Below are 27,943 nucleotides of genomic sequence, written 5' to 3'. Positions count from 1 at the left end.
AGCAGGTTCACATTGTTATTTTAAAAACTGCAAAACATATACTGGAACCCAAAAAAGCAAGAAATATTCACATTAAAATGGCTAAGTTTCTTTTGAACCCTAACCTTATCATGGCCACAACAATGGCACAGTGAATACTTACTCCCACCATGTGCAGAGTCACTTGTAAGCACACAAATACCTATGGTATAGTTCTAATCAGTTATCTTTCTAATAGCCCCTAAGGGGAAGTGAGATTAGCTCTACTGAAGATGGAAGATCACAAGTTTGAAAAGCATGTGACTTGAACAAGGTAACATGGCAGACCAGGATTTGAACCAAAGCACTTTCAATGGCACAGTGTTGTTGAAGGATATTTGATCTCACTGTGAACCCCAAGATTGTATTACTTGCTGGGGGGGAAAAAAAAAAAACCTGTCTCAATCTGTGGTGTGGCTCAACCCTTAGCATATACCTTTAATCCCGCTGGCTGGAATACAGACATGCCCTTAGTACACACTTTTAGTCCCAAACACTGAAGGTAAAGTTAGTTTATAGAAAGAAGCACCCATGTTAAACATGATGTTTAACATGAGTGGAAGACAAAGTGACAAAACAGAAAAAGTTTTGACAGGATAGGATATTCCCAACTCTCACGAGAACAGAGAGAAAAGAGAGTCTACTTAAGGGCAGAGAGAGGAAGAAGGGAGTTTTACTGGGAGAGTTTTACAGAGACAGGTTGAAGAGAGAACAAGCTAGACACAGGTGAAGACAGAACAAGCCAGAGAATGAGTGGTGCTAGAAGATTAGAAGAGATTACCAGAGTTAGTTTGAGACCAAGCAGAACAATTCAGTAAGAGGCTTAGAGAGAAGCCAGATTGAATCAGTCAACTGGAGAAGAGCTTATGCCAGAACAGCTGAGTTGAAATAGCCAGCCAGAGTTCAAAAAGAGCTAGAAAGGGTGAGCTTCCTCAGCTGTAACTCTCAGAGGCCAAAAACATTCTAGGCCTAGGTAAGATTGTGCAGAGACTAAAAGTGTCTGGGACTAGGCCTAAGTTAGCAGACAGAGGCAGCAAGCCTCTGAGATGACAATTTATAACAGGTGAATAAAAGTTACTTTTACAGAGTGCCTCTGCAAGGCATCCCCAAAACCCTCTCTCAGAAGGTGGATTCTTCAGCTCTGATCTGGCCAATATTCCTTTTAGCTAAAAATCTTCATAAATGCCAACTGAGACATCATACTTCAGATAGTCCACACATGCTGTAAGCTTCTTTGATCTGCTCACTGGGAGGACAGGTTACAATGGGGCTTCATGACCTTAAGATGTTTTACTGAGGTCAAGCAGTTCATTAGTATTTCTACATTAACATCTAAAATCAACTTGGAAATATCTTCAAGTCTTACTAATTTGTTCAAAACGTTTTTTCCCCAAAAGTTTTTAAAGTGTCCCTTTTTTCAGGACTTTGAAACCTAGCAAAGTGTGTTTGGGGTGGGGGGGAGACCTAGGCAGCAGGTGGCACCAGATGATGATCTCTCAAATCTTATGGTTTAATGGATTTCTGTCTGGAAGCACCTTAAGAACCTGGGAGCAGGGAGAGACATACAAGTAGAGCACAAGAATCTTTCCAAGATACACAGACCAATAATGCAGTTTGCTAAGCTGAACAGCTGGAACTTGAGAACACGGACAGCTAGACAGAAGAAAAGGCTCTAGAATCACTGTGGTAGACAGATGTTTCCTCAACTAATAATAACCTGTGCATGGGCAGGGTGAAACTCTTCTAGGGCTAGGAAGTCATCCTGTACCTGGCCCAGCACTCACAGGAGAACGTCACCTTCGGGAAACAAGTAGAGCAGGAGAAAGAAACGCATGCTAGTAGGAGGGACAACTCATTCCTGGAGAAAGTCTACACACAGGCCTGGAAAGGATGGACCCAACCTGTAGGGGTTCTTGTGCTCACAGATAAGCATTAGAGAAAAATGGAATGTTAGACATGCAGAATTGTCTCTTAAAAGGGAGAGGTATATAACCCAGAAGGCTGAAGTGAAGATGATTAATAGCCTAGTAACCTTTGCATACCTGTATGATCAGTAACCACACAAGATCATCCACTAGGCCCTTATCATGAGCTAGTTTTTCCACAATCAATCTACAGAACCTATCTTTGTGGAAGACTGGCTCCTGTAGTTATCTGTAGGACTCATCTCTATGGAAGATGGCATCTGTATTTACAAAGAACTTCAATGTAATCATGTCTTAAGCTTTATTGTATTCGTTGGACTGAGTTAATTGCCACCAGGAAGAATTTCACCAAGTTGTGCTGTGCTTACACATGCCTAGATTAAACTACCTCGTGTCAGACTCTCAAAGTTTGGACCAACACCAGCTACTGAAACTGCCTTCTTACCTCACAAAGATTACTCTGTTATCCTTGGTGATCACAAAGACCCCACAGACAGCAATTTATAAAACATAGTTTCTGAGCTAACACCACCTCTAAAGGAAACAGTCAGACCCCTCCTGGAGTAACAGTCACAACAGCCTGCCATTGGTAAACAGCAGCACATAAGCCTAACCATAAAGTAGGGACCATGAGCAGAAAGAATGAGCCAGAAATTACATCAAAGACTTTGAACATGTATGGCTGAATACTTAAGAGACAAATATGACTATCACCACTAAAACCACAAATGAGAATAAACCAGAACTTTGGGAGATACAGGATCTAAAACAAAACAAAACAAAACAAAAAACAGCAACAACAGCAACAACAACAAACACTTGAAGTACTGAAGCAGACTGAAGTGCTGAAGAACTGTTACTGAGGTGGTCCGTCAAAGCCTGGACCCTGGCAGCCCTAACAAGGAGGACCTTGACAACACATCTCAATACTAAACACACTAAACACACAACAATGAGACACACAAAGACTGATTCTGGGTGACCATACTTACACACTCAATCTCTAGCAAGTATGTCTTCTGTGTCTTGACACGAGGTCTATGTTTAAACAAATACAAAACTAAGCAGTCCTGGTCAAAGTATGGTCCTGCCCACACTGCCCACAGTCTAGGCTACAGTTTGAGCTGCAAGGTGGTCTGACACATGGACAGAAATGTGAACCTCTGTAACTGGTTTAGCTTAGGTACTCCTATGACATCACTAAGAAAAGAAAAGCCAAACTACTAACCAACCAGGTTTTATTCTGAACATAGATCTTGTAAAGCAGCAGTACCTGAAAAGCACTCCTGTGCCTTGCTAAGCTCATATTCTCCTATTCTCAAATGGATTAAATCCTCCAAACACACTCACAAAAGACAGATTATGAAGAGATAGTCAATGTCAAATAATCAGGAAAATTGGTACCAAAACTTCAAGCAGAAAGCCCTATAAACATTAGAATGACTAACATACAGAAAGCCTGACAATTCTAGGTGCAACAGACAGAGCTACCACAGTTCCCATGCAATGCTGTTGAAACTGAAAACTAGTTAGCAGCTACTTGTCATATTAAGCATATATGACTGCACAACATATCAATAACAGTCCTGAGAAATTATCAAAGAGTAAATAAAATATAAGGCTATGCAGAAATTTCAAAGGAAGGATGTTCATAGAAACTTATATATAGAAAGCAAAAATTAGAATCAAGAAATCCAAGTAATGATTGACAAGTCAATGGATAAGCAAATTGGCTTATCAGTTCAATCGAGGATCTCTGAACAATAAGAAATAATCCTGTAAGTTGGAACATGAATAAACCTTATACTGCCTGAAAGAAGCCATAAACGAAAGTGTGTATACTATATAATTCTGTTGTGAAATTATAGAAAAGTTAATCTGTGGAGAGAGAAAGCAGATAGCAGGTACCCCAGGCTGGAGCTGACTGAATGCAGGGGCGATTGGGAACTCTGGGGAGGAAAGAGGCACTGTACAACCTGTCTGCATCCCCAGTTATACGGTGCATAACTGGGCCAGAAGTACCAAACTGCACACTTTAAAACGCTGCCTGTATGCATAACTAAACATGATAAAAGCAATATAAAGCAAGCTAATAGCCAACATCAAACTAAATGGACAAACTTAATTTATTATTCCACTAATATTAAGGACAAGACAAGGCTGTCCACTCTCTTCCTATCTATTCAACATAGAACTTGAAGTTCTAGTTAGAGCAATAAGATAACTAAAGGAAATCAAGGGGATACATATTGGAAAGGAAGAAAACAAAGTATTACTATTTGTGTGTAATATGACAGTATATATAAACAACCCCAAAAATTCTACCAGAGAACTCCTACACTGATAAACACCTTAAACAAAGTGGTTTGATATAAAATTAACTCAAATCAGTAGCCCTCCTTTATACAAATAATAAATGGGCTGAGGAAGAAATTAGGGTAATAACACTTTTTATAACAGTCACAAATAACATAAAATATCTTGTAACTCTAACCAAGCAAGTAAAAGTCCTATATGACAAGAATTTCAAGTCATCGAAGAAAAGACTGAGATATCAGAAGATGGAAAGATCTCCCATGCTCAGATTTAATGCAATTCCCATCAAAATTCCAACACAATTCTTTACATGCCTTGACAGAGCAATTCTCAAATTCATATGAAAAAGCAAAAAACCTAGGATAGATAAAACAATCTGAACAATAAAAATTTCCAGCAGTACCTCTGACCTCAAACTGTACTACACAGCAATAGTAATAAAAACTGCATGATACTGCTATAGAAACAGACGATTGGTAAGTGAAATTGAATTGAAGACGCTAAAATAAACCCACACACCTATGGACACTTGATTTTTGACAAGGGTGGCTGGCAAAACCACACGATGGAAAAAATAAAGCATCTTCAACAAATGGTGCTGGTCTAACTGGATGCCTCCATGTAGAAGAATAAAAACATACATATATACATATATATATGCACAAAACTAAAGTCTACGTGGATCAAAGACCTCATTGTAAAACCAGATACTCTAAATCTAATAGACTAGAAATTGGGGAATAGCCTTGAACTCACTGGTACAGGAAACAACTTCCTGAACAGAACACCAGAGGCTCGGGCTCTAAGATCAACCACTGACAAATGGGACCTCATGAAACTGGGAAGCTTCTGTAAAGCAAAAGCACACTGTCAATAGGAAAAAGCGACAGCCTACAGATTGGAAAATGATCTTCACTAACCCTACACCTGACAGGGGCTAATATCCAAATTGTATAAAGAACTCAAGAAGATAGACCCCAACAACCCAAACAACCCAATTGTAAAATGAGGTACAGAGCTAAACAGAGGAATCTCCAATGAATGAGAAGCACTTAAAGAAATGTTCAAAGTCCTTAGTCATCAGGGAAATGCAAATCAAAACAACCCTGAGATTCCACTCTACACCATTCAGAATGGCAAGGATAAAAAACTCAAGTAATCCTTAATCATCAGGGAAATGCAAATCAAAACAACCCTGAGATTCCACCTCACACCGGTCAGAATGGCTAGGATCAAAAATTCAGGTGACAGCAGATGCTGGCGAGGATGTGGAGAAAGAGGAACACTCCTCCATTGTTGGTGGGATTGCAAGCTTGTACAACCACTCTGGAAATCAGTCTGGCGGTTCCTCAGAAAATTGGACATAGTACTACCGGAGGATCCAGCAATACCTCTCCTGGGCATATATCCAGAAGATGTCCCAACCGGTAAGAAGGACACATGCTCTACTATGTTCATAGCAGCCTTATTTATAATAGCCAGAAGCTGGAAAGAACCCAGATGCCCCTCAACAGAGAAATGGATACAGAAAATGTGGTACATTTACACAATGGAGTACTACTCAGCTATTAAAAAGAATGAATTTATGACATTCATAGCCAAATGGATGGACCTGGAGGGCATCATCCTGAGTGAGGTAACACAATCACAAAGGAACTCACACAATATGTACTCACTGATAAGTGGATATTAGCCCAAAACTTAGGATACCCAAGATATAAGATACAGTTTGCTAAACACATGAAACTCAAGAAGAATGAAGACTGAAGTGTGGACACTATGCCCCTCCTTAGAATTGGGAACAGAACACCCATGGAAGGAGTTACAGAGACAAAGTTTGGAGCTGTGACGAAAGGATGGACCATCTAGAGACTGCCATATCCAGAGATCCATCCCATGATCAGCATCCAAACGCTGACACCATTGCATTCACTAGCAAGATTTTGCTGAAAGGACCCAGATATAGCTGTCTCTTGTGAGACTATGCCGGGGCCTGGCAAATACAGAAGTGGATGCTCACAGTCAGCTAGTGAATGGATCACAGGGCCCCCAATGGAGGAGCTGGAGAAAGTGCCGAAGGAGCTGAAGGGATCCGCAACCCTATGGGTGGAACAACATTATGAACTAACCAGTACCCCGGAGCTCTTGACTCTAGCTGCATATGTATCAAAAGATGGCCTAGTCGGCCATCACTGGAAAGAGAGGCCCATTGGACATGCAAACTTTATATGCCACAGTACAGGGGAACGCCAGGGCCAAAAAAATGGGAATGGGTGGGTAGGGAAGTAGGGGGGAGGGTATGGGGGACTTTTGGGATAGCATTGGAAATGTAATTGAGGAAAAGATGTAATAAAAAAAAAAAAAACTCAAGTAATAGAACATGCTGGTGAAGATGTGCAGCCTAGGGGAACACTCCTCCACTGCTGGTGGGAGTGCAAACTTGTACAACCACTTTGGAAATCAATTTAGCAGTTTCTCAGAAAAGAGGGAATAGTTCTCCCTCAAGACCCAGCTATACCCCTCCTGGGCATATACCAAAAAGATACTCCACCATCCCACAAAGACACATGCTCAACTATGCTCATAGCAGCTTTATTCATAATAGCTAGAAACTGGAAACAACTTAGATGCCCCTCAAGTGAAGAATGGATAAAGAAAATGTGGTACATCTACACAATGTACTATTCAGCTATTAAAAACAAAGACATCATGAATTTTGCAGGCAAATGTATGGAACTTGAGAATATCATCCTGAGTGAGGTAACCCAGACCCCAAAGGACATGCATGGTATGTACTCACTTATAAGTGGGTATTAGCCATAAAATATAGGATACCCACAGGATACTTTAGAGACCCAAAGAAGCTAAACAAGAAGGAAGGCCCAAGCGAGAATGCTTGAACCTCACTTGAAAGGGGGTATAAAATAGTCATAGGAGGTGTGATGGTCTGTATATGCTTAGCCCAGGGAGTAGCACTATTTGAAGGTGTGCCATTGTTGGAGTAGGTTTGTGGGCATGGCCTTAAGACCCTCACCTGCTGCCTGGAAGTCAGTCTTCCACTAGCAGCCTTCAGATGAATTCTCAGCTCTGCCTGCACCATGCCTGTTTAGATGCTGCCATGCCTTGATGATAATGGACTGAACCTCTGAACCTGTAAGCCAGTCCCAATTAAATGTTGTCCTTTAAAAGATTTGCCTTGGTCATGGTGTCTGATCACAGCAGTGAAAACCTAACTAAGACAGGAGGCAAACGGACAGAAGGAACTGGTTGGGAGAAGGGATGAGGAGGCGAATGGAAGGCATTTAGACACTTAGTCCCAGGAGGTGTGACCTTGCAGGCTTAGAGGGTTTAGAGACTCAGCCTTGCTCAACACTGCTCCCTGTTCTCTCTGCTTCCTGTTAGCAATGTAAAATACAGCTCCAGCTGTCATGCCTGCCTGTTGTCATTGTCCCCCACCCCGGGATGGTTCTCTTGTCTTCCTGGAACCTTAAGTTCAAATAAACCTGTACTTTTATAAGTTGACTTGACTATGGTCTTTTATACATACATCTTATGTAAACAGTCAGAGGATATTTGTAACCTTTTTTTAATATACAAATGAAGGTTGCAATGCATAAAAGAGCCACAATGAACACAGCTCTAGTTCCCAGAGAGGAACTCATCTGTGTGATTCTGTAGATTAGCAGAACCGCAAAAGCCTCTGAGAGCCACGTTTTGTAAGTACCCCTTGCATCTACCCCAGAGTAAAGAGCCACTTAACCACAAAGCTTTTCAAAGACAAGGGAACCAAGATTTATGAGCTTAAATCCATCTGGTTCTTTGCCATACTGCTCATTTACAAAACTCCGACACTGTCAGTATTAAACAGAACCAGATCTGGTAGAAACAGCAGTCAAACTATGACACAGTACAGCAATCTGTTGGGACATGCACACCAATGACAGTCACCAGCTCACAATGCCTTGCTTCTGGGGGATGATGTCAGCCTCCCTCCAGAAAGATCCATGTAGTCTGGGATGTAGAGCCTGTGCAGCCCCACACAGTGCAAATATCCACACCCTTCAGTAATGGCTCTATACTAGGAAGCACCTCCCACAACAGACTTTAATATTTCAACCTACTTTTCAGGGTATTCCTAAATGTACCAAGGACCATGACCTGGACAATTCAGATAAAACTTCAGTGAACTTGTCGTAGCAAAATATATCTATAATGCGTGAACATAAAGGCTCCCTTTACTTCAGGCTGATGACAAAACAGGAGAAGCAGGGTAGATAAGGGGAGGACTGTGGGAAAAGGGAGAAGCAGGGTAGAATAAGAGTCAGTGGTCTATGAACTAAGCCAACTCAGACAAAGCTGTACTATTTACATGGGAAGTCAGCACAACCATAAAACAAATAAACAGTGAAAGAAAGTATACAGCAGGCCACGCCAAGCACAACAGTGCTGCCCAAACATTTTACTCCTCCAGCTGCTGAGCATCGCAATGCAGCAGGGCATGCAGGGCAGGGCTGAGCACTGGACATTCAGGTGCATTCACTTTAATAAAAATTTTAAACTGTTAATTGTTATAAAAGCTTTTTAAATAACTTGGATATATACACATAGTTTTTCCTATCATACATTATATGAAATATTAACAAAGATTGATAATTTCCAGCTAAAACTTAGTGTCAGAATTAAGATAAAATATGTAAATGTATGTGTTCAAGATATGTTATAAAAATATTGAAAAACAATCCCCAAAATTCTATAATAACTTTGTGTTGAAATGATGGTACTTTGGATCAATGATAGCCTTCTCAAGTTAATTTCACCTCTTTTTGTTTCATGTAATCACAAACAGCTGGTGTTCACATGCCTTTCCAGCCTCATGACTAGTACATGCTCCAGGAACACCAAGCTGCAGGCACCTGCAAGCACCAGTAGTTTCCTGGGTCTGCTTTCTCCCACCATGCTTTGCACATTCTGTATGTTGACACTCCTGGTCATTCCCTGCACTCACAGCCAACCTCAAGACACATCTAGTTTGCCATCTTCCTCAGGAAATGTCTCCAGCCCCCAAGTCTAAGCAAGTATTCTCTTCTGGGCCACCATCATACCTACCAACAACACTTCATTGACAGCCATGTACCACTCTAGAGTGGTGTGGTCACGAGTCTTAGGTCCCCAGTGGGAGAAATTGTTTGAATTTTACCTTCTGCATTAGTGTTAATTTAAGTACCTCTCAGTACCCACTTACCCCAGGCATTAGAGGCAGAGGCAGGTGGATTTCTGAGTTCGAGGCCAGCCTGGTCTACAAAGTGAGTTCCAGGACAGCCAGGGCTATACAGAAAAACCCTGTCTCGAAAAACCAAACCAAAAAAAAAAAAAAAAAGAATAAACTACAAAATAAATAGGCTACAATTTTAAAAGTAGATTAATAAAGTCATATATTAAATGTGCAAAGTTAATCCAGTCATCCCAGAAACAATTTACTACATGGGCTACTTTGGGACTTAGTGATCTATCCAATACAAACTTACACACTAAGTAACTGTTCTTAAAATAGCAAACATTCTATAAAACACAATGATCAAAAAATTAAAGGCAATATATTTTGTTGAAGGCTAGGTATTATTCTATTCCTATAGCTTTTCTCCTCTAACTCAATTCATCAGTTCCTTTCTTCAGTTCTTTACCTGAATTTTTTTTTTAAGATTTATTTATTTATTATATGTAAGTACACTGTAGCTGTCTTCAGACACTTCAGAAGAGGGTGTCAGAGCTCATTATGGATGGTTGTGAGCCACCATGTGGTTGCTGGGAATTGAACTCAGGACCTTCGGAAGTTGCAGTCAGTGCTCTTACCCGCTGAGCCATCTCACCAGCCCCCTGAATTTTTCTTCAGACTAAATTCTGTATTCATTTCTTCCCTTGCCCAATCCTTTCAACTCCTTGTGTAGCTTCTCTTCTTCCAATTCAACAGAAATTACAATACTGTATTTATCATCACCATCACCAATTTTGTCTAAAGGACACATAAAGAATGGAAGTGATGTATCACCCGCCATCAATGGGCCAAACCCTATGTACCAATCTACCTGGACAATTTCACAGCCACGAATGACTCAAAATGAGTGAACCTGATGGTACTGCATCAGCAAGTCCTCAGGCTGCGGCGAATAGTAGGGCAACAGAAAGCAGCAAAAGTAACCAGCCAGATCAGGTTTCCAACTTGTGCCTACCATTTCAGAGGAAACTAATGTGGGAAAAAAACCAGGAACCAATCAGCTCTCTGGGCAGCTGCCATGATTAATGATTTTGAAAGCATGAGTAGCAGTGGCCTAGGCATCAACTCTGAGACACAAAAACAGGGCTGGGCTCCACGGATGTTAGTTTTGGGTTGTTTGTTTTTGTTTTTAAAGATTGACTTATTTTATATGTATGAGAATTTTACCTACATGTACATATATGTGCAGCTCATACATGCCTGGTGCCATGGATAACCTGGAACTAAAGTCACAAACAGTTGTGAGCTGCCAATGAGGGTGCTAGAAATTGAACCTGGGTCCTCTACAGCAGCAGCCACTGCTCTTAACCACTGAGCCATCTCTCCAGCCCCTCCATTCTAAACTCATACTTACCACAAAAAGAGATTCTGAGAAACAGAGCCATTCTTGGAGAAAAATTATGTAAGGACTTAAACTAGGCTTAGAGGGTGAAACAGTGCTTCCAGCAATAGCTGGCAGAAAACCCAGTACATTCTTTTAATCATTACCAAGTATTTTTCGAAACCACCCAGCATGCAGTGGTGTCAGCACTGGGAGGTTCATCATAAGAAGCAGTACTGCAGGAATTTATAACCAAGCAAACCTGAAATCTAAACAGTTCAACACTCAGGGAAAACCTAACAGTAAAAGGCCACTTGTTAACCCAGAGGTTCTCAACAGTCCTAACACTGCAACCCTTTAATACAATTCTTCAAGTTATGTCGACCCCTAATGATTTCATCGCTACTTTGTAACAATAATCTTGCTACTGTTATGAATCATAATATAAATATCCGATATGCATGATATCAGATATACAACTCCTGTGTTCAACCTCCAAGGGGTCACAACCCATAAGTTGAGAACCACTGCCTTAAAACATGACAGAATTGAGCCAATAAAGGGAAAGATGGGGAGTGGGGTATCTTTAAATCACCAACTGAAGTCGAAGCAGAGCCAGCAGAGGAATTCTCTCTTACCCGGATCCACGAGTTAAGTCCTGACTCTGCAGAAGTCCGAGGTTCTTTGTTCACCAGACAACATAAGCACCATATTACAAGTTTTTGGCTTTCATCTGCAGAAAATAAAACTAAAATGAATAGACTTTATCAAATAGGGAAAAAAAAAACCCTAAGAACATGCTTAGGAAAACCTCAAGTAACAAGCTCAGCGGAGGCTTTTCTACTTGTGGGCTCAGCTCACTCCAGCTCTTGTGTGGTCAACTCTCTTTCTGCAACAGCAGCAGTTTTTAAAGCCAAACAAGAAGGATGGAAAGAGCTGAAAGTGCTGGGCTCTTCAACATGTTTCTAATTTCACATTTTAAACATCAGTAATTTCAAGCTCTTTAAGGCAAAATAACTACTATCTGTCTATGTTTCTGGTAGCCAAATCTGTTCCAGGTAGAGACTCAGAGCGCAATTAGAAAGAAACCTTAACTTTAGAAACTGAAGCTGTTAGCAGACAGGATAGCCACAGCAATGCAGACCCTGTGGTGGAAGAGAGGGGAGGTAGACATACCCAGCCCCTGCAGTATTCTCAAAGACATCCAGAATTCACCTTGCAGCCTCCTGTAAGCTAATAGTGCTTCCAATGGCTTTGTTATGAAAGGCACTGGACAGGACCAACTACGGAGATCTCTACATTCACTGAGAGCGCCCATCCCTTCATAATTTTTAGGGTTTTAAAAACAACCATTAAGCTTATGCTTTCTCAGTAATTAATAAATCTGAGTAAACTCACCAGGCCATTTTGAGGGGCATTCATTGTTCCCTTCAGCTTAAATAAAGTACCAGGAGGTGCTGTCTTGCCTAACACACATTAGTTTCCAGACTCATAACTTTCAAAGAATTCTTTAAGACAAACTGATACCTCAGAGTAAAGATGTGACTGTTGTACTTAGCCTGGTGTAAATACTAAACCACAAGTAACAGACATTCCAGTATGCTTCACTGTGGAATAAGGGAGAATGTAATGAACTAGGAAGCAAGTTTTTAAAAGGGAGTGAGGGAAATGGTAATTTATGGAACTTAAACTCCAAAGAATCAGCAACAGCTGGGCAGCTTCCCCAGGGTGCTGAGTGATTCTACACACTTGGTGCAGCAAGTGCATCATTTTTCTCTCCTAAGGAAGAGAGAAAGATCTAGGAACATTCTCCCAGTCTTTGCTCAGAAGTGATGCAGAGATGTATCACTGGCTAATGAGCACACAGCTCACTTTGGTGGTTCACAGACATAACTAAGCCACTGCTGGTTACCTAAGTGCCACTAGCACATTCAGCAGCTTCCTCCCCAGAGACCCTAAGATTGGGACTGAGGATCCCACAGAGTGCAGTCCAACAGGATCCACCATCTGATCTTGGCACCCATTTGAATTCTAAAGATGAGTGAAAGGAAAAAGAAACGTGCCAACAAGCATCTACTATCTAATAGCTCACTTTCTGGTATCATAAACTGAAATTCCAGACAAAATTCTTTACACTTTAATTCCCAGTTTAAAAGTACAAAACAGCAATTTTCTGAGATGATAAAGACTGGTTATTGTTACAGGAAGAGATGTTCAGTGAGGAAGGGAAGCTCTAGTTCTTAGCCTGAATCTGCTGGCAATGAGAGCCAATGCCCCAGGCTACAGGAAAGGCAGTCTGCTCACCAGAACAGCGTCACTGAGGAAGGTGTACTCGCCCTTCATCTCCAAGTCCTTCCTCTCCCCTCTCACCCTCGATTTTCACCCTGATCAAATGACTCTTTCCATCAAGAAGACATTTACTCACAATATGGGCAACAGTACATGAGTTAACATGGAACTGTGAACAATTAACTGGATATCATTAGTATCTAGTTTAACTATAGAGAATTTAAAATGAGCTGAAGTAATGAAAGTGCCGACAGACAGACAAACACTGGGGTTTAATCATGAGGCGTTTCCTCTCCACTGTAAGAAGCCTTGCTCTCCTACAGGCCCACATGGATAAGCCTGAGTGCGCATACGTGTGCGTTGGTCTGTAATGCAGAGAAGCACAGGAAGATGCATACACTTGATGAGTTGCCCCGTGGAAACGTGGAAAAGGTTACCATTTACATCCCTGTGCTTCATTAGAAGTAGACAGCAAAACTGTCATTAGGTGTTTGTGTGTTGAGACTCTTACCATATGCTAAGATGAGAGGATTCCAACAAGCTTTTGCCAACAGTTGACCAATTGTGGGGAACCTTTCCAGGATTGCATCAGAATCCTGTGAAAACAACCACATGTTTTGATAATTAAAGAGGACTATGAAATTCAACTGAGCAACACAATTCCTCAAGAGAGCCCAAGTGTTCATTCCTATGCATCCTATTTTAGAAAGTGTAGAGGAAGAGATTAGAGGAGAGCTCTAGGTTTAAGAAACTCAAAGTAACTTACTCTTTATTCTTAAAAACTCAGTATGACATAATTAGGTCGTTTCATTTTATCAGAAAGTTAATCATATTTTGCTCAAACTTAATAGTCAAAAAAGTCTATTTCATTGTTGTTGTCTGAGATAGGGTCTAGCTACATAGCCCTCTCTTGGAACTCACGCTAGTTTTAAACTCACAGAGATCTGCCTGCTTCTGCCTCCTAAGTACTGGGATTGCCCAGCCCAGGAAAGACTATTTCATTTAAACCCAACATATACTGAAGAAGAATAAAACAGTACTGGTGATTAGTAACCATGCAACCCTGCCTCTTATGTAACACCACCTCTTCACACTATAAATTTTATTGCATATAAAAAAGGCCCCTTATCACTCAGCTTTTCGAAGATTTAACAGGATAAGAACTCTGTAACTTGTAAAGGAAGGAAAGTGGCTGAGGCACTAAGATGTGTGTCTCCGTGTGTTACAGCCATGATTGTAACATTCTAAATGACTATACTTCATTTACAACAGCCCAATCTCTGAGATGATAAAACTATCAACCAAATAGAAAATGGCTTAAAATAAAAGCACAGTTTTGGTACAACTAGATCTTTCCCCACTTTTCTACTTTCCATAAAGTTCAAAAGCAAGACAATACTCAATACTGAGTGTGGGAAAGCCAAAACAGATATCCAGGCAGCGAAGTGAGCCTCAAAGAGATGACAATGAGAACTTGGTTTAAATTGACTTCCGTCAACCGGATCACAACTGGTCAGTCTGATACCAGGTGGTTCATTGTTGGCATATTTAAAACACAGAACAATTGGGGGGAAAGTTCCCAGGAAACAATCATTCACATTTTAGGTTTCCAGGAAACAATCGTTGCTAGTACACAATAAAGCTTAGGGTGTGACTACTTAGAAACTCCTTTTCAAGTATATGCGACCATAAGAAGGGGTTCCACAACTACAGGACCTCAAATCTAGTGTGGTCTCTGACTGAGATAGTAAAGAGGTCAGCAGGCTACATAGTACATGGGACACCCTTCCTAAAGATGGTTCTATTAACTGGGAGAGCCTGGCATAAACATTCTGGAGGCTTTGGGTGAGGTCTGCCATCACAGATAGCAAAAAGGTCACCAGGTCATTAACAATATCCACTCTCAGCTTTCTGGGTAGGAAAACAAGGTATTTCATCTCCACCATTGAAGAGAGGCCCCTCCATGTTTAACATTCCTGGTTTCCTTAGTGATCTGTGGGCAAAAAGACCTCTGTGTCCCAGATGCTGCAGCAGGAAGTTCCTCATGTGGTCCCAGCACCAGAGGCTGGCCCTAGACTTTTTGAGACCACATTATAGTCAAGTTACATAAATCTTACTAAAAAAAAAAAAATTTTATGTCAAAAATCAGTACCAAGTTCACATAGTACCAAGTTCACATTGCCTTTTAATTTCTAAGAACATATGAACTCATTATCTACAGTATAACCTACAGTAACCTACAGCAATCTGCTCTTCAAATTTCTAATTTGCTTCTTTGATGAACAGAGATCTACCTACTTGTGCCTCCCTAGTGCTGGGATTTAAAGGTGTGTACCACCACTGCCAGGTAGGAGCTATGTTTTCATATTATAGACATATTAATGTTTTATATTTATTTTAAATTTGAAAATGAGAGTCTAATTGTTATTTCGCATAAGTACTCTCTTATAAGAGATCTCTGAGGCTGAGTGTGAGGCTAGCCTGAGATACAGAGTGAGTTCTAGATCAGCCAAAGCTGTAAGCAATGTATGTCAACAGGCAGATAAACAGGAGTATAAACAATAAATTACATAAATGAAGACACTCAGAAATTTATTATTTAAAAGGATCTCTAAAATGTTTATTAGAAGAGATCTTAGTAGAGATATAGACAGTAACAGGATCTTACTATCTCTTAGGAGAACCTACTTGAAAGCAGAGCTGAGGAAAGGGCAAACAGTCTAGAACCCCTAGGAAGTTTGAAGGGCTCAAGGACAAACCCCAATTACTTCCTACAGCAAACATCAAAGCCCTGTGACCTAAAAATGATTTGCTTAGGTTTAGCATACAATTTTGTAGTAGAAGGCTTTACCTAACATGCTGAAGACCCTGGGGCCCTGGGTTCAATCCAAACACTGCAAGAATTAGTAGATTTATTAATTTTCTTGGCCAGGTAACCTCAAATAGGTAAGAAGAAAAATAATGCTTTGTTTTGTTTTTTTTTAACCAGAAGGTACAAAAACAGCCCTTGTCAGCAGCATATATCAATAAATTCAGTTCAGTCAATCACAAGTCGCTGACTCTAAGTAGCTCTCTTGAATGGTGGAGTCCCCAATGTCACAGGATACTTACCATCTCCTTCAAGATTTCATACATCTGCCTCAGGAACTCCTGGAACCGGGACAAGTGAAGACAAGTGTCCTCCTGGGTTTCCTTAGAAGAGGCCTGTTCCCATGCAGAAAGCTTCTGCAGCCAAAACTGATAGTCAGAAGTAAGGTCTGCAGACTCCTGAGCCATCTCTGAGAACAGCACTGTCCCGTCACAGCAGCCTGCCAAGCAGCACAGGAAATGGTGAGCACACATCAGGTCTTCAGAGAGGGAACAGATGGAGATTCAGGACAGGCTCTCCTATCAGCACATTCAAGACCCATCAAAAGCGAAGGCAGATTATGAGGGATGCAAACAGCCTGCTGGAGATCCTGGAGTCCTCTCTGAGTCATTTTAAACATGTCATCCTGCTTGTAGCTCAAATTTTAACATCTGAACTTTTATCATGAGTAATGTCGTTACTAAAAGTCATTACACTTCCACAGGAACTCACTGTGGACAAAAAGCACAGCTGGTAATACTTTATATCTCCGTACGATTGAGCCATTTTTAAATGTCCTGAATGTGAAGCTCATTTTTTGTTTTCTAATGATGAGAAATCAGAAACATCCATGGGTATTAATCTACAGTCTGTGCCTGAAAAATGCCTCTGATATACTGATATGCATGCCTAGCTTCTCATTTAGGTGTAAAAGAACCCCATGCATTACTACCTAAGGAATTTTCTGCCCAGTTCCTCTTCATTTCTCAGGGGAAAAAGTAATGTCTTCTTCACTTTAAGCAATGTGCTTAATTAGACACTGCTCTGGGGACCTGGAGCTGCTTTGTGGGTTGTGTGAGCTATGAAGCCTGAAGACAAGCCTCCTGGGACATGGCTGTAACTCCATATAGTCCTTAGAGTTCACTGGACATAACCTACCCAGTGGATGTACACCAGGTTCAGTGAGAGATCCTGTCTCAAAAAATTAACAGAGATAGAGGAAGACACTGAATGTCAACTTCTGGTCTCCACTTGCATGCAAAAAGGGTGTATGCACCCACACATATGGGCACATCTACACATACATCACATACACACATATGAATTAATAAAAGGTTAAAAATGAAATTTTAAAGTACTGTTTACATGTAAAATCTATCCACAAGAAGTCATATTTTCACAAAACAAGACATATCACATCTACTAGGTGGTAGACTCATTAAAAGACAAAATAAATCTGCTAACCCTGACTTCATAACCCGGAAGTAAATGTAAGGAAGCACAAAAGGAGTTTACCTCGTCAGGGAGTGGAAGAGCTAGGCCCCTGGGCACCAGGGGTCCCTCCAATCCAGTGCCCATAGTGCCCCTGCAAAGAAGAGCAGTTCCTCTCAGACCCCTGAGCATCCCTGGGACAGGAGAGCATGCAGAGCTCTCACCTCAGCAGACTGCACTTAGCATAATGAGTAATGTAAAACATTTCTTCTACTAGGTGCCAACCCTCAAAGGAAGATGGCCTTCTCCCAAGCAGAACAGCCAAAGAAACTGGAGGTGACAACTAAGCATGGGGATTCAAAGTGGCATTTGCAGTTCTAAAGACTCAACCAAAGTGGGAGCCAACAGGAAGCTGACTAACACAGGACACACATGCACACTGCCAAAATGGCATTTAGAAACCATTGGTCTGCATTATGGACCTGGTGCAAACCCCTCCAGGTCTCAGTGGCCAAGACCTGCCACCCCCACCTCCCACTTCTGTATCCCCCACCCAAAGTGTAACAGCCACTTCTAGCCCCTTAAGACTCTGGTGGCCAAGCTCTACCCTACAAAGGAGAAAAAAAAAAAAAATTGCCCAAGACCAGGCCACAGAATCTCAACAATCCCTGAGCTTGCCCAAGACCAGGCCACAGAATTCCACCAATCCCAAGCCACCTGGACTGCCTCATCTCCCCTAACCCCCCAAGAAACCCTATATAAAGCCGGACTCCTGGTCAGATCTCTTTGCTGCCTCTTTGCTGCTTCTCACTCAGGCAGAGGAAGCCACTTTCTTGTGTCTTTCACAATAAATCTCTTCTCTGAGGTTTGTTGTACAGTGTGACTATGTGGTATTCATTGGCTCCCTACTGTCCGGACACCTTTCTCTTCAGAGCTGCAACACTTGTACTAGGGAACCCTTTCTCCTCAGAGCTGTAACTTACACCTGGTGTCTCCCTTTCTCTCACTGTCCTCATCAAAGCCATCTACAAAACCCTACCCATAAAATAATGTGGAACTTCATGAATTCCTTCCACCTCCCTCCTGGATTGTCACAAGTATCTGCAGGTCTCGTGTGCTCCTTTATAAACCCTACAAACACAAAAAACAACTTCTGTACATGTAAGTCACACCCACTACACACTTTTTTTTTTTTTTTTTTTTTTTTTTTGGTTTTTCGAGACAGGGTTTCTCCGTGTAGCCCTGTCCGTCCTGGAACTCACTCTGTAGACCAGGCTGGCCTCGAACTCAGAAATCCACCTGCCTCTGCCTCCCACGTGCTGGGATTAAAGGCGTGCGCCACCACCGCCCAGCTCCCACTACACACTTAACACTCCTTCTCTTTTTCACAGCTTCCTTAGAAAGAAATCCAGCTCAGCAGGGGACGGGGAGGGAAAGGACACAACACACCACAGAACCCACCAACTCTTTGTTGGAGTCTCCAGGCACTGCACTCTCAGGCCTCCCTTTCTTCTGGTCCCCAGCATGGCACACAGCCAGGCCAGCTTCAGACATGCTCTGGAATACAACTAACCCCTCCTCCCCCCACTTCCAGATCATTCCCCTGATGTCTTGATAGGTCTTCACTAGTGTTAAGTACTCTATGCATTTATTAATTTACTCAGTTATACCTTCCTTTGCTGGCATATCACTTCTCTGCCTTCCTAGAATGTAACATGGCTGACAAACACTTGATATATCAAACAAACAACAATTCTCTGGTATAGTTTTCAAAGTACAGTTTTAACCTACATGTCATAGCAAAACTTCTCCAGAGAATTTAATTTTTAAAATGTAATACAAGACCTTTAAAACTTAAAGTCTGTGCCCTTATGTATCAGTCAGGGTTCTCTAGAGGAACAGAACATATAAAATAAGTTTATATATATATGGGATTTTACACACACACACACACACATATATACATACACACACACGTAAGTATTTGTGGGATAATATATGAATATATAGGATATATACATACATACACCTGTGTAGAATACATAATATGCATTATGCATGCATACATAAATGTATACATATAAAGAGAATTTATTAGAGTGCCTTACAGACTGTGGTCCAGTTCGTCCAACAATGGCAGTCTACCAATGGAAGGTTCAAGAATCTAGTAGTTGTTCAGTCCACAAGGCTGGCTGTCTCGGCTGGTCTGCAATATATGTCAGAAACCTGGAGAAGTAGGTTCTAATGCCAGTAAAGGAATGAACTTTCTAGGGAGAGTGAAAGCAAATAGGCAAAGAGAATAAGCTTCCTTCTTCCATGTCCTTAAGACAGGCTGCCAACCAAAGGTGTCATCCAGATTAAAGACGGATCTTCCCAGCTCAAAAGATCAAAAGTAGGTCTTTCCATTTTTAAATAGTTTAATTAAGAAAAATCCCTCACAGGTAAATCCAGTCACATGCATTCTCGTTAACTGCAAATGTAGTCAAGTTGATAGCCAAGAAAAGCCATCACACCTCAGAACAAGAAAAGACAAATAAATAGAGTTTGTATATTTCATACAGCACTGGGGGAAAGTCAATTTAGATATTGAAAAGTAAATCAAAGAAATTTTCACAGAAACAAGGGGCCAAAACTCACTATTTTATTTTCAAAAATGTAAAGCCAACCTTAGCTTAGACATGGAAAGTTGTTCTGTAATGATCACTGCTGAGCGACATTTTCATGTCTCAAATGGCTACCCATCAGTGGAAACCTATGAACTCTGCAAAGTCTACAAAAGTCCCACCCAACTGAAATTCAAGGAACTTGGTCCTTTTCAAGTTCTGTTGGAGACCATAATTGCTCACAGATGTTAAGAAGGGATGCTTCAGGTCACTCAGTCCTGACCGTTATTCTTTAGGCATAGTTAGGGCACAATAGTGAATGGCAGTAGAAATTCTAAGGTGGTCATTACAAATTAATCATGACCATTTAAGTACTATACCTTCCCAACCACTAGAGTTAGGAACAGCTAGAATGGCAGCAAGTGTGCACATATAATTTACAAACGCCATAAATTAATGCCATCAAATTTATACAAAAATTGATAATTATGTGCCCTTCATATTTTACTTGCACGTAAGAGAAGTGGCTGGGTCTGGACGCCTCAGCACAGCTGCCCACCCAGTTGGTACCCACAGGCCTGTCTGTTGAATCCATTTATCCTAGAACACACCATTGCCACATGCCTTATGGGAGGTTAGCTCTCCCAAAGACCAGCAGAGAATCTGCAGTAATAAGAGATTTTCAACATTTTGTTCTTGGGGAACCCTTTTATACTCTGAAGCTTTTCTAGAAACCACAAAGAGCCTTGGTTTATATGGGTTACATTTTGGAATATTTATCATAACAGAAATTAAAACTGAGAAAACCTTAAAGCACAAGAATACACAAGCCCACGTCCACTAGCTACTAGCCGACAAAAGTTGGCAACTCCACTGCAAGGCAGAGAGGGACCTCAAGGGACAGGGCAGAGTGTTTACTGTTTTCTGCCTTGAGAACCTCCTGAACAAGCCCACATTGTGAAAAGGGCCAGTATGTACACGTGTGGTTCTTCCATCTTCTTACTGTTAGGTAGAAACATGTGCTATACAATGTAAGCTTCAAAGGATCTTAGAGAAAAATTACAATTTTGAATTTTTTTCCACTTTAGACACTATAGTCTTCACAGAACACCTAGAATGATAGAAGTTGCCTTAAACAAAAGTGAGGAGCCTGAGAAGGCTGGCCAGGACCTCCGCAGCAGAACTGGGGACACAAAGATCACTGCAACAGGGCAACCCTCCTCCTGCTCAAACCAGTTCTCATCAGGTTTTTTATTAAAACACATTTTACCTAGATCCTCTCCAAAGTATCTGGTTTTCCAAACAGTTTTTTGGAAACACGGGTACACAAAGTACTGGGCACATAGTAGGAACTTACAATTATATTATACAAGTGTGCAGAAAGTAACAAGCCTATTGCAGCTCTTGCAAGAGAGAAGATACACAAAATTTATATTTGTTTTGTATTGGTAGACTTTGTAGCTCAAAGATTGTCAATATTTAAAACAAAGCTAACTATAAACCACACAGTATCAAAAGCAGATGCACACTGTACTCATCTGAAGGCCAAGAAAGCATAAAATTGCTTTCCTTTTTGGTCTGAAACATTTCCAAACCAGAAGTATCAGAAGTAAGTCTACAAAGGCCAAATAAGGCCCATAAACCAAGTGGTATCCTGGTATGAAAACAAAACAAAAAAGCACTAACTTTTCCCCATTTCCTATAAGTTAAGTCAATCTAACCCTCCTGTTATAAAACTAGCTCCTAAGAAGAGTCACCAACAGAACACTACAAAGCACAGTTATAAGAGTCGACGCCTCGTCTGTAATCAGTGTCATTACAATGACCTTGTCAGAAATGCCACCACCACACCCCGTTAGTCAATATAAAATTAGACATGTAGGTCCACTACACCTCAGAGGCACACTATTCTTCCTCCTCTGTGGCTGAGTCACCCACTGATATACCTCACTTGTAAAAAGGAAAGCTTCTTTCCTATAAGATTGGTTACTTTGCTCCTGTGTTTGTGGTATTATCTTAATGTCATAACAGCATACTCAGGAAATACTTATAAAATAAAGAAATCGGACTAGAAAGACTGCTCAGCAGTTGAGAGCACTGGCTGCTCTTCCAGAGGACACAGGTCTAATTCTTACGACCTACATGATAGCTCACAACTGTAACTCCAGTTCCAGGGGATTCAATACTTCACAGAGACATATATGCAGGCAAAACACCAATGCTCATAAAAATCAAAAAAATAAACCATAAGAAAAGAAAAAGAATAGAACAAAACAAAACTGTATTTCCTTCCCCCAAACACCAAGGTTTGATGGAGAAACTGTTTTGGTTTGTTTTGTTCACCTGAGAAAGCCCAACCAGAATCACAGGCCTGAAATTAGGAGGGAATTTGCAAACAACTGTCAACAGAGGCTGACTCGACGGAATTGGAGGTGCCCACTTCAAACCAGGTGCACTGTGTGTATTCTCTCCAACTGTGAAGACGGAAAGAAATGTGATCTGTATGGTAACTCTAGGGCTTTCCTGCACTCCAGACAGGTCCCCAGTGTTTGGGGAATGAGCTTCTCTCTAGCCTGACTGCTTTTAGCCACAGCAAGTACCAGTGCGCAAGCAACAACAGAAGCCCTTCAGCAGCACTAGGAGGCTATTCTTCAACTCAAAGTCTGCCATCCTTACCCTTAGACTCAGGCACAAACACTATTTACACTCTCCATCAGCACACCAAAAGCCTACCCAACAACTCAAAACACAGTCACTCTCACCCTCAGCCTCACCCACCCCCACCACTCCCACCCTACCCCCACCCTCGAATAAACAATGACAACCTACTACTGCCCAGGCAGTTTTGTCTTCACCTCTGTAGGTGACACTGCAGGCTTCCAGTTAAGGCCATTAGAAAAAGTGCTGAAGAACACATTAGTAATTTGTCTTGAGTTTGGTTCTCAGTGGCTGTGATAAAACAATGACCAAAAGCAACTTTAGGAGGAAACAGTTTAGTTGGTTTACAGGATATAGCCACCATCAAAGGAACCCAAAGCAGGAGTTCGAAACAGAAACAACAAAATAGTGCTTAGGGGTTTGAACCTCGTGATTTGTTCAGCAGGACCACCTCCCTAGGGGTGGCACCACCAAAAGTAGGCTGGACCCTCCCACGTCAATCATTAATCAAGAAAATGGACCACAGACATGCCCAGAAGCCAACCTAATGGAGGCCCCCTCTTCCCAGAGATAATAAGTTGACAACCAAGGTTAGCTATAACATAATTAAAATATTAGACACTGGCCAGGCTTGACGGTGAACATCTTTGACCCCAACACTCAGAAAGCAGAGAAGATGAAGGTGGATGTCTAAGTCTGGTCTACAGAGCCAGTTCCAGGAAAGCCAGAACTACACAGAGAAACCCTGTTTTGAAAAGTCAAAAAAATAAGAAATTGTCTTCTTGCCTTTGTGACTGGTGACTTGACTCTGAGTTTACTTCTCCTCTACATCTTTGCTTCAAACAGGAATTTATCACTCAACAACAAAACCAAGAAAAGATGCCCGCACATTTGTGGGAAGCCATTTTATACTAGGAGCTCAAGCATACTTCCAGTGAAAAGACTCCTGCTCTCAGGCAACCTGTGGCCAGTGAGTAAAATCAAGGCCTGAATATCAACAAAGCTTACCTAAGCAGGGTTTCTCACTCTAAGAACAGCTGAGAGCCCCAAGGACAGGTTCAAGTTATTTTTTTTTTTATCCTGTTAGGTATCACAAGCATAAACTAGTAAAGTCCTATGCTTGTAATACTTGTAAAATTAAAAAATAAAAATCTGTAGAAATTTAAAAGTACTGTTTTTACCCATGTAAACACTTGAACAAAGTCCATATGGCAAATGTCTAAAATAAGTGAATTCAATGGACTAGAGTGATTTGACTCAGGTGATATTGTGGTCACTGACTTCTGACCAGCTTGACCCTGACTCTACGGGCAGCGTGGCATTGCTGGATGGTGGAGATGGCTGACTGGCCAGCCACTTCCCTCTTCAAAGCAACAACGGAATGGCAACCTCTAGGTGAGATCAGACGCTATAAATACTTTCATCTCTGTTCTTTGGTAATGTATCCCAGCATTTCAAGCAGAGCTACTTGTGTGCCAGCACAAGCAGCTAGAGGCAATGAAAGTCCAAGGCAGTACCTGGTTAGGCAATGGAGGTGTCTGTTGACTTTTTTATTTTAATTTTATCTTCAAAAGGGTAAAGAGTAAGTACAATCTTTCTAGACAACTTGAGCATGCTAATGAACCCCACCTACTTAATCGTCCTTATCTTCCGGGGCCTGCAAGCCTCAGAAGGAGTTTCTGTAACTGAGGGCCACTGGCCTCATACGAAGCAGCTTTCTTGTGGTTACGTTTTAGTTCTGTATATAACCAAGTACCTAACTTTGTTTCCTTTACACTCTCAGCCCATGGCTTCCTGTTAAGACAGCCCAAGAAATCCTCTTTGATGGGCTCTCTACTCCAAACACAGCAACCAGACGGGATGCATCAAAGAGAAAACCCAAAATGTTGTGGTGAAACTAAAAATATATATAAACACTTCCTGAACTGGAACCAGGACAGAAACATAAAGATTCTCCCTCGGGAGGAGTTCTGTGCCTCTATGCTTAGAAACCCAAACCAGGCAGAGAACTGCAGGCTAGGCTAGCTGGGAAGGGGACATCTGAACCGACATTTCCGAATGCAATGCCTTTTCATTCAACCAAGCCTGTTGGTGCTGTGCAGTGCGGATCAACGTGATCCAGGCCTCAGCCAGCTTCCTGGAGATGAACTGTCTTATGGCACTGCAGCACCACCTGCTGAAGAGTCACCAAAAAAAAAAAAAAAGTCAGTCCACAGATGAAACTGGTTGTGGAGGGATGGCCTCCACATCATTCCAACCAGCTGCTTTCTCTTGTTTTTAAAACTGAAGCCAGTGCTTGCCCAAACTGCCTGATAATAAACAGTAACCCCTCTTACTTCTCCCATTGCCTGTAATCACCACAGGAAGATGTGTCTGCTTCCCTCACCACAGCGCCAGCCATCTCAGGAAAGACTGTTAGACTCTATTCACATTTTCCATGGGGCTAAGGACACAGCTGAGGCAGCAGAACACAGCCAAATCAACCCTTTCCTCCCCAGCTTGCTTTTGGTCATGGTTTTACCATAGCAACAGTAGCTGTAACTAAGACAAATCAGTACCAGGAATATTCAGAGCAATGCAGACAATGGAGTCCTGGGAAGCTCCAGAGGGAAGTTTAAAAGTCACCCAAAGACTCTTATCAGGGCTATTTGCTACTTTGAGCTGATAATCTGTGGTTCTGGTTGTCTGGGGCTAAAGAATCAGCTGTGGTTAACAAAGGATGAGAGCCACTAAAATAAAACCTTTGCTGGGACAGTTGATGCTGGTCAGCTGGAGCGAAGAAATCAGTGGTATTTTGTTTGTTTGTTTGTTTGTTTGTTTGTTTTTAAGAGACATGGAAGGAAAATCTGAAAAGTGTTTCCTCAGAGTTGGCACACAGAAGCCATGTTTCAGAAGTGCCCAAGACTTGGTAATGTGTAAGACCATCCAGTTGGTACTAGTTTTGAAGGCATGAAAGGGTCATAGAGAGCAAGTGAGGCTTGGCACTCTGAGAAGCCAGGATAGGCCATTAGAAAAGGTACAGCCTGAGTAGCAGTTGAAGTCCTATGAAGGGATCGTGGAAACAAGATGAGGCTTGGCATGAGGAAGAGAGCCCTGAAGAAAAGCACAGTCCAATTACAGCAGAGACCCCAGCATTTTGGAGATGCCAGTCCATGGGATGTCATGGTCATCTTGTATTGCCACCAAGGACAGCAGCAGCAGTGGAGTGGAGCTTGCCAAAGCCTGGAGGACAAGTTGTGTATGCTGTAGAAGATGGAGTCAGAGAAGTGGCTTAAGCCTCTGGAGAAACCCAGAAGATTGTAAGTGAATCCCAGCATTTGGCATTGATTTATTTATACTTTTGAAGTTGGTTTTGCTTGTGACTGTGCCCTGGTTCTTCCCTCTTGTAGAAGGAAAGTATTTAATTTTCATTTTTACAGGAGACCTTGGTTGAGAGACTGAACTTTAAAAAACATATTATGAATTTTTAAAAGACTGGATATTTTAAAGAGACTGAACCTTTAATATGTTTGAATTTGTAAAGACAATGAGACTTTTAACGTTATATTTTACATTATGATATTATTATTAACGTGCCATCTTGGGGAATAAATGAGAAAGAAAAAGCTCTAACTGAAAAGTGATGTTTGAGTGTCAAGTTGACAAGAGTGTCAGTTGTGCTGGCTAGTTTTATGTCAACTTAACACAAGCTAAAGTCATCTGAGGAGAGAGCTTCAAACCAAGAAAACGGCTTCATAAGATCAGATTGTAGGCAAGCCTGTAGGGCATTTTCTTAATTAGTGATTGATGTGGGAGGGCCCAGCATGTTGTGGGTGGGGCCACCTCAGGGTTGGAAGTCCTAGGTTCTATAAAAAAGCAGGCTGAACAAGTCCTGTGTAGAGAGCCAGTAAGCAGTGTAGCTACAAAGGAGCATTCCTCCCTGGCATCTGCATTAGCTCCAGCCTGCAGGTTCCTGCCTTGCTGGAGTTCTTCACTGCTTTTGAAGAGCTATCACATGGAACTGTGAGTGAAATGGACCTTCTCCCACCACTATCACCGACGTACTTTTGGTTATGGTGTTTAATCACAGCAACAGTCACCCTGGGACATCAACACCCTCATGGCGACTCACAACTGCCTATAACTACAGTTGCAGGGATTCAACACCTTCGGACCTACCTAGGGGTTGCATGCAAGTGGTGCACATACATACTCAGGCAAACATACATATAAAATCGGCAAATCTTTTTAAAAAATTAAGTCAGCTAAGTAGTCACTTATACAAGTTTGTGGGAGTGCATCCAACCAGTTTCATTTTCTGAGGGCAATTAGGAAAATATACCAAAAGCTCTAAAATGTTATACTCTGTAATCCATTTCTGGAAATTTAATAAAAGGAAATAGCCAGAGATGAACACAGTGACTGACATAAAGTATGTTTATTACATACTTACAATCAGCAAATAATTAAATAATGTATAATAGAGCAATAGAAAATGACAGGGGCCACTGGTCTCATTTTAGAGGAATGCAGTTAGTGGATGGGAAACTGCTTGTCTAAATTAAATTTGAAGTTATGAAATAATTCATTCATCATGATTGCAATTTTATTCTCTATACATAAATACATGCATATACAATCCAAAGCTGCTATGGCTATTTCACGCTCTTTACTAACTCCCAAATGTCCTATGGTAACCACACACTGTTTCTGTTCTGTTCCCAGTCCAGTGTGGTTTATGCACCTGAGGACTGACATCTGAGATTAACCTCTAGCCTTCATAACCAATAGAATAAAAAGGCAAGATAGCCAGGTGGTGGTGATGGATGCCTTTAATCCCAGCACTTGAGAGGGAGAAACAGGAGGATCTCTGTGAGTTCGAGGCCAGCCTGGTCTACAGAAGTAGTTCTAAGATAGCCAGGGCAACACAGAGAAACCCTGCCTCAAAACACAATCAATCAATATTAATTAAACAAATAAATAAAAGCAAGATGGCTTTAATGGTTGATGATAAGTTTCCAGGTAACACACTGTGCATATTAAAAAAAAAAGTGGGGGGGGGGGACAGTAGAGTCTGCAAGTCAGGAAGAAACATCAAGAACTCCTCAGAAGTTACTAGAATCACAAGCATTCTAAGTGCCCAGGCTTTTTATTTATTTATTTACCATCAACAGAAATAGTTTTTAAATCAAACTTATAATTCCTTGTCTTTTAAAAAGGGCATCTTAATGTGTGGGCACCTGGGCAAAAGCATCAGGAGATGCAGGCTCTTTGTCCACACAG

The 27,943-nt window shown here is 41.4% G+C and overlaps 1 protein-coding gene across 5 annotated transcripts in view; it reads right to left on the bottom strand.

Annotated features, from left to right (window-relative positions):
• Nucleotides 1-27,943, bottom strand: part of Fancc (FA complementation group C) — a 119,739-nt gene that overhangs the window by 76,603 nt on the left and 15,193 nt on the right. For 3 of the 5 annotated variants that reach the window (XM_029468274.2, XM_029468271.2, XM_029468272.1), the window contains exons 2-4: nucleotides 16,253-16,449; nucleotides 13,653-13,737; nucleotides 11,491-11,585 (exon numbers count right to left, since the gene is read on the bottom strand). In XM_029468274.2, coding sequence (XP_029324134.1) covers nucleotides 11,491-11,585; nucleotides 13,653-13,737; nucleotides 16,253-16,449 — 377 coding nt within the window. Of the gene's footprint in view, nucleotides 1-11,490; nucleotides 11,586-13,652; nucleotides 13,738-16,252; nucleotides 16,450-17,504; nucleotides 17,575-19,528; nucleotides 19,612-27,943 lie in introns of those variants that run through there. The other 2 variants (XM_085831013.1, XM_029468273.1) reach the window with 2 other exon arrangements.

Source organism: Mus caroli, unplaced genomic scaffold, assembly GCF_978045245.1.
Source record: "Mus caroli unplaced genomic scaffold, Mus_caroli_1 scaffold_15, whole genome shotgun sequence".
In the NCBI taxonomy this organism is placed as follows: Eukaryota; Metazoa; Chordata; class Mammalia; order Rodentia; family Muridae; genus Mus; species Mus caroli.
Note: the sequence above shows the minus strand (reverse complement) of the source record. Positions and strands in the feature narration are given on the sequence as shown.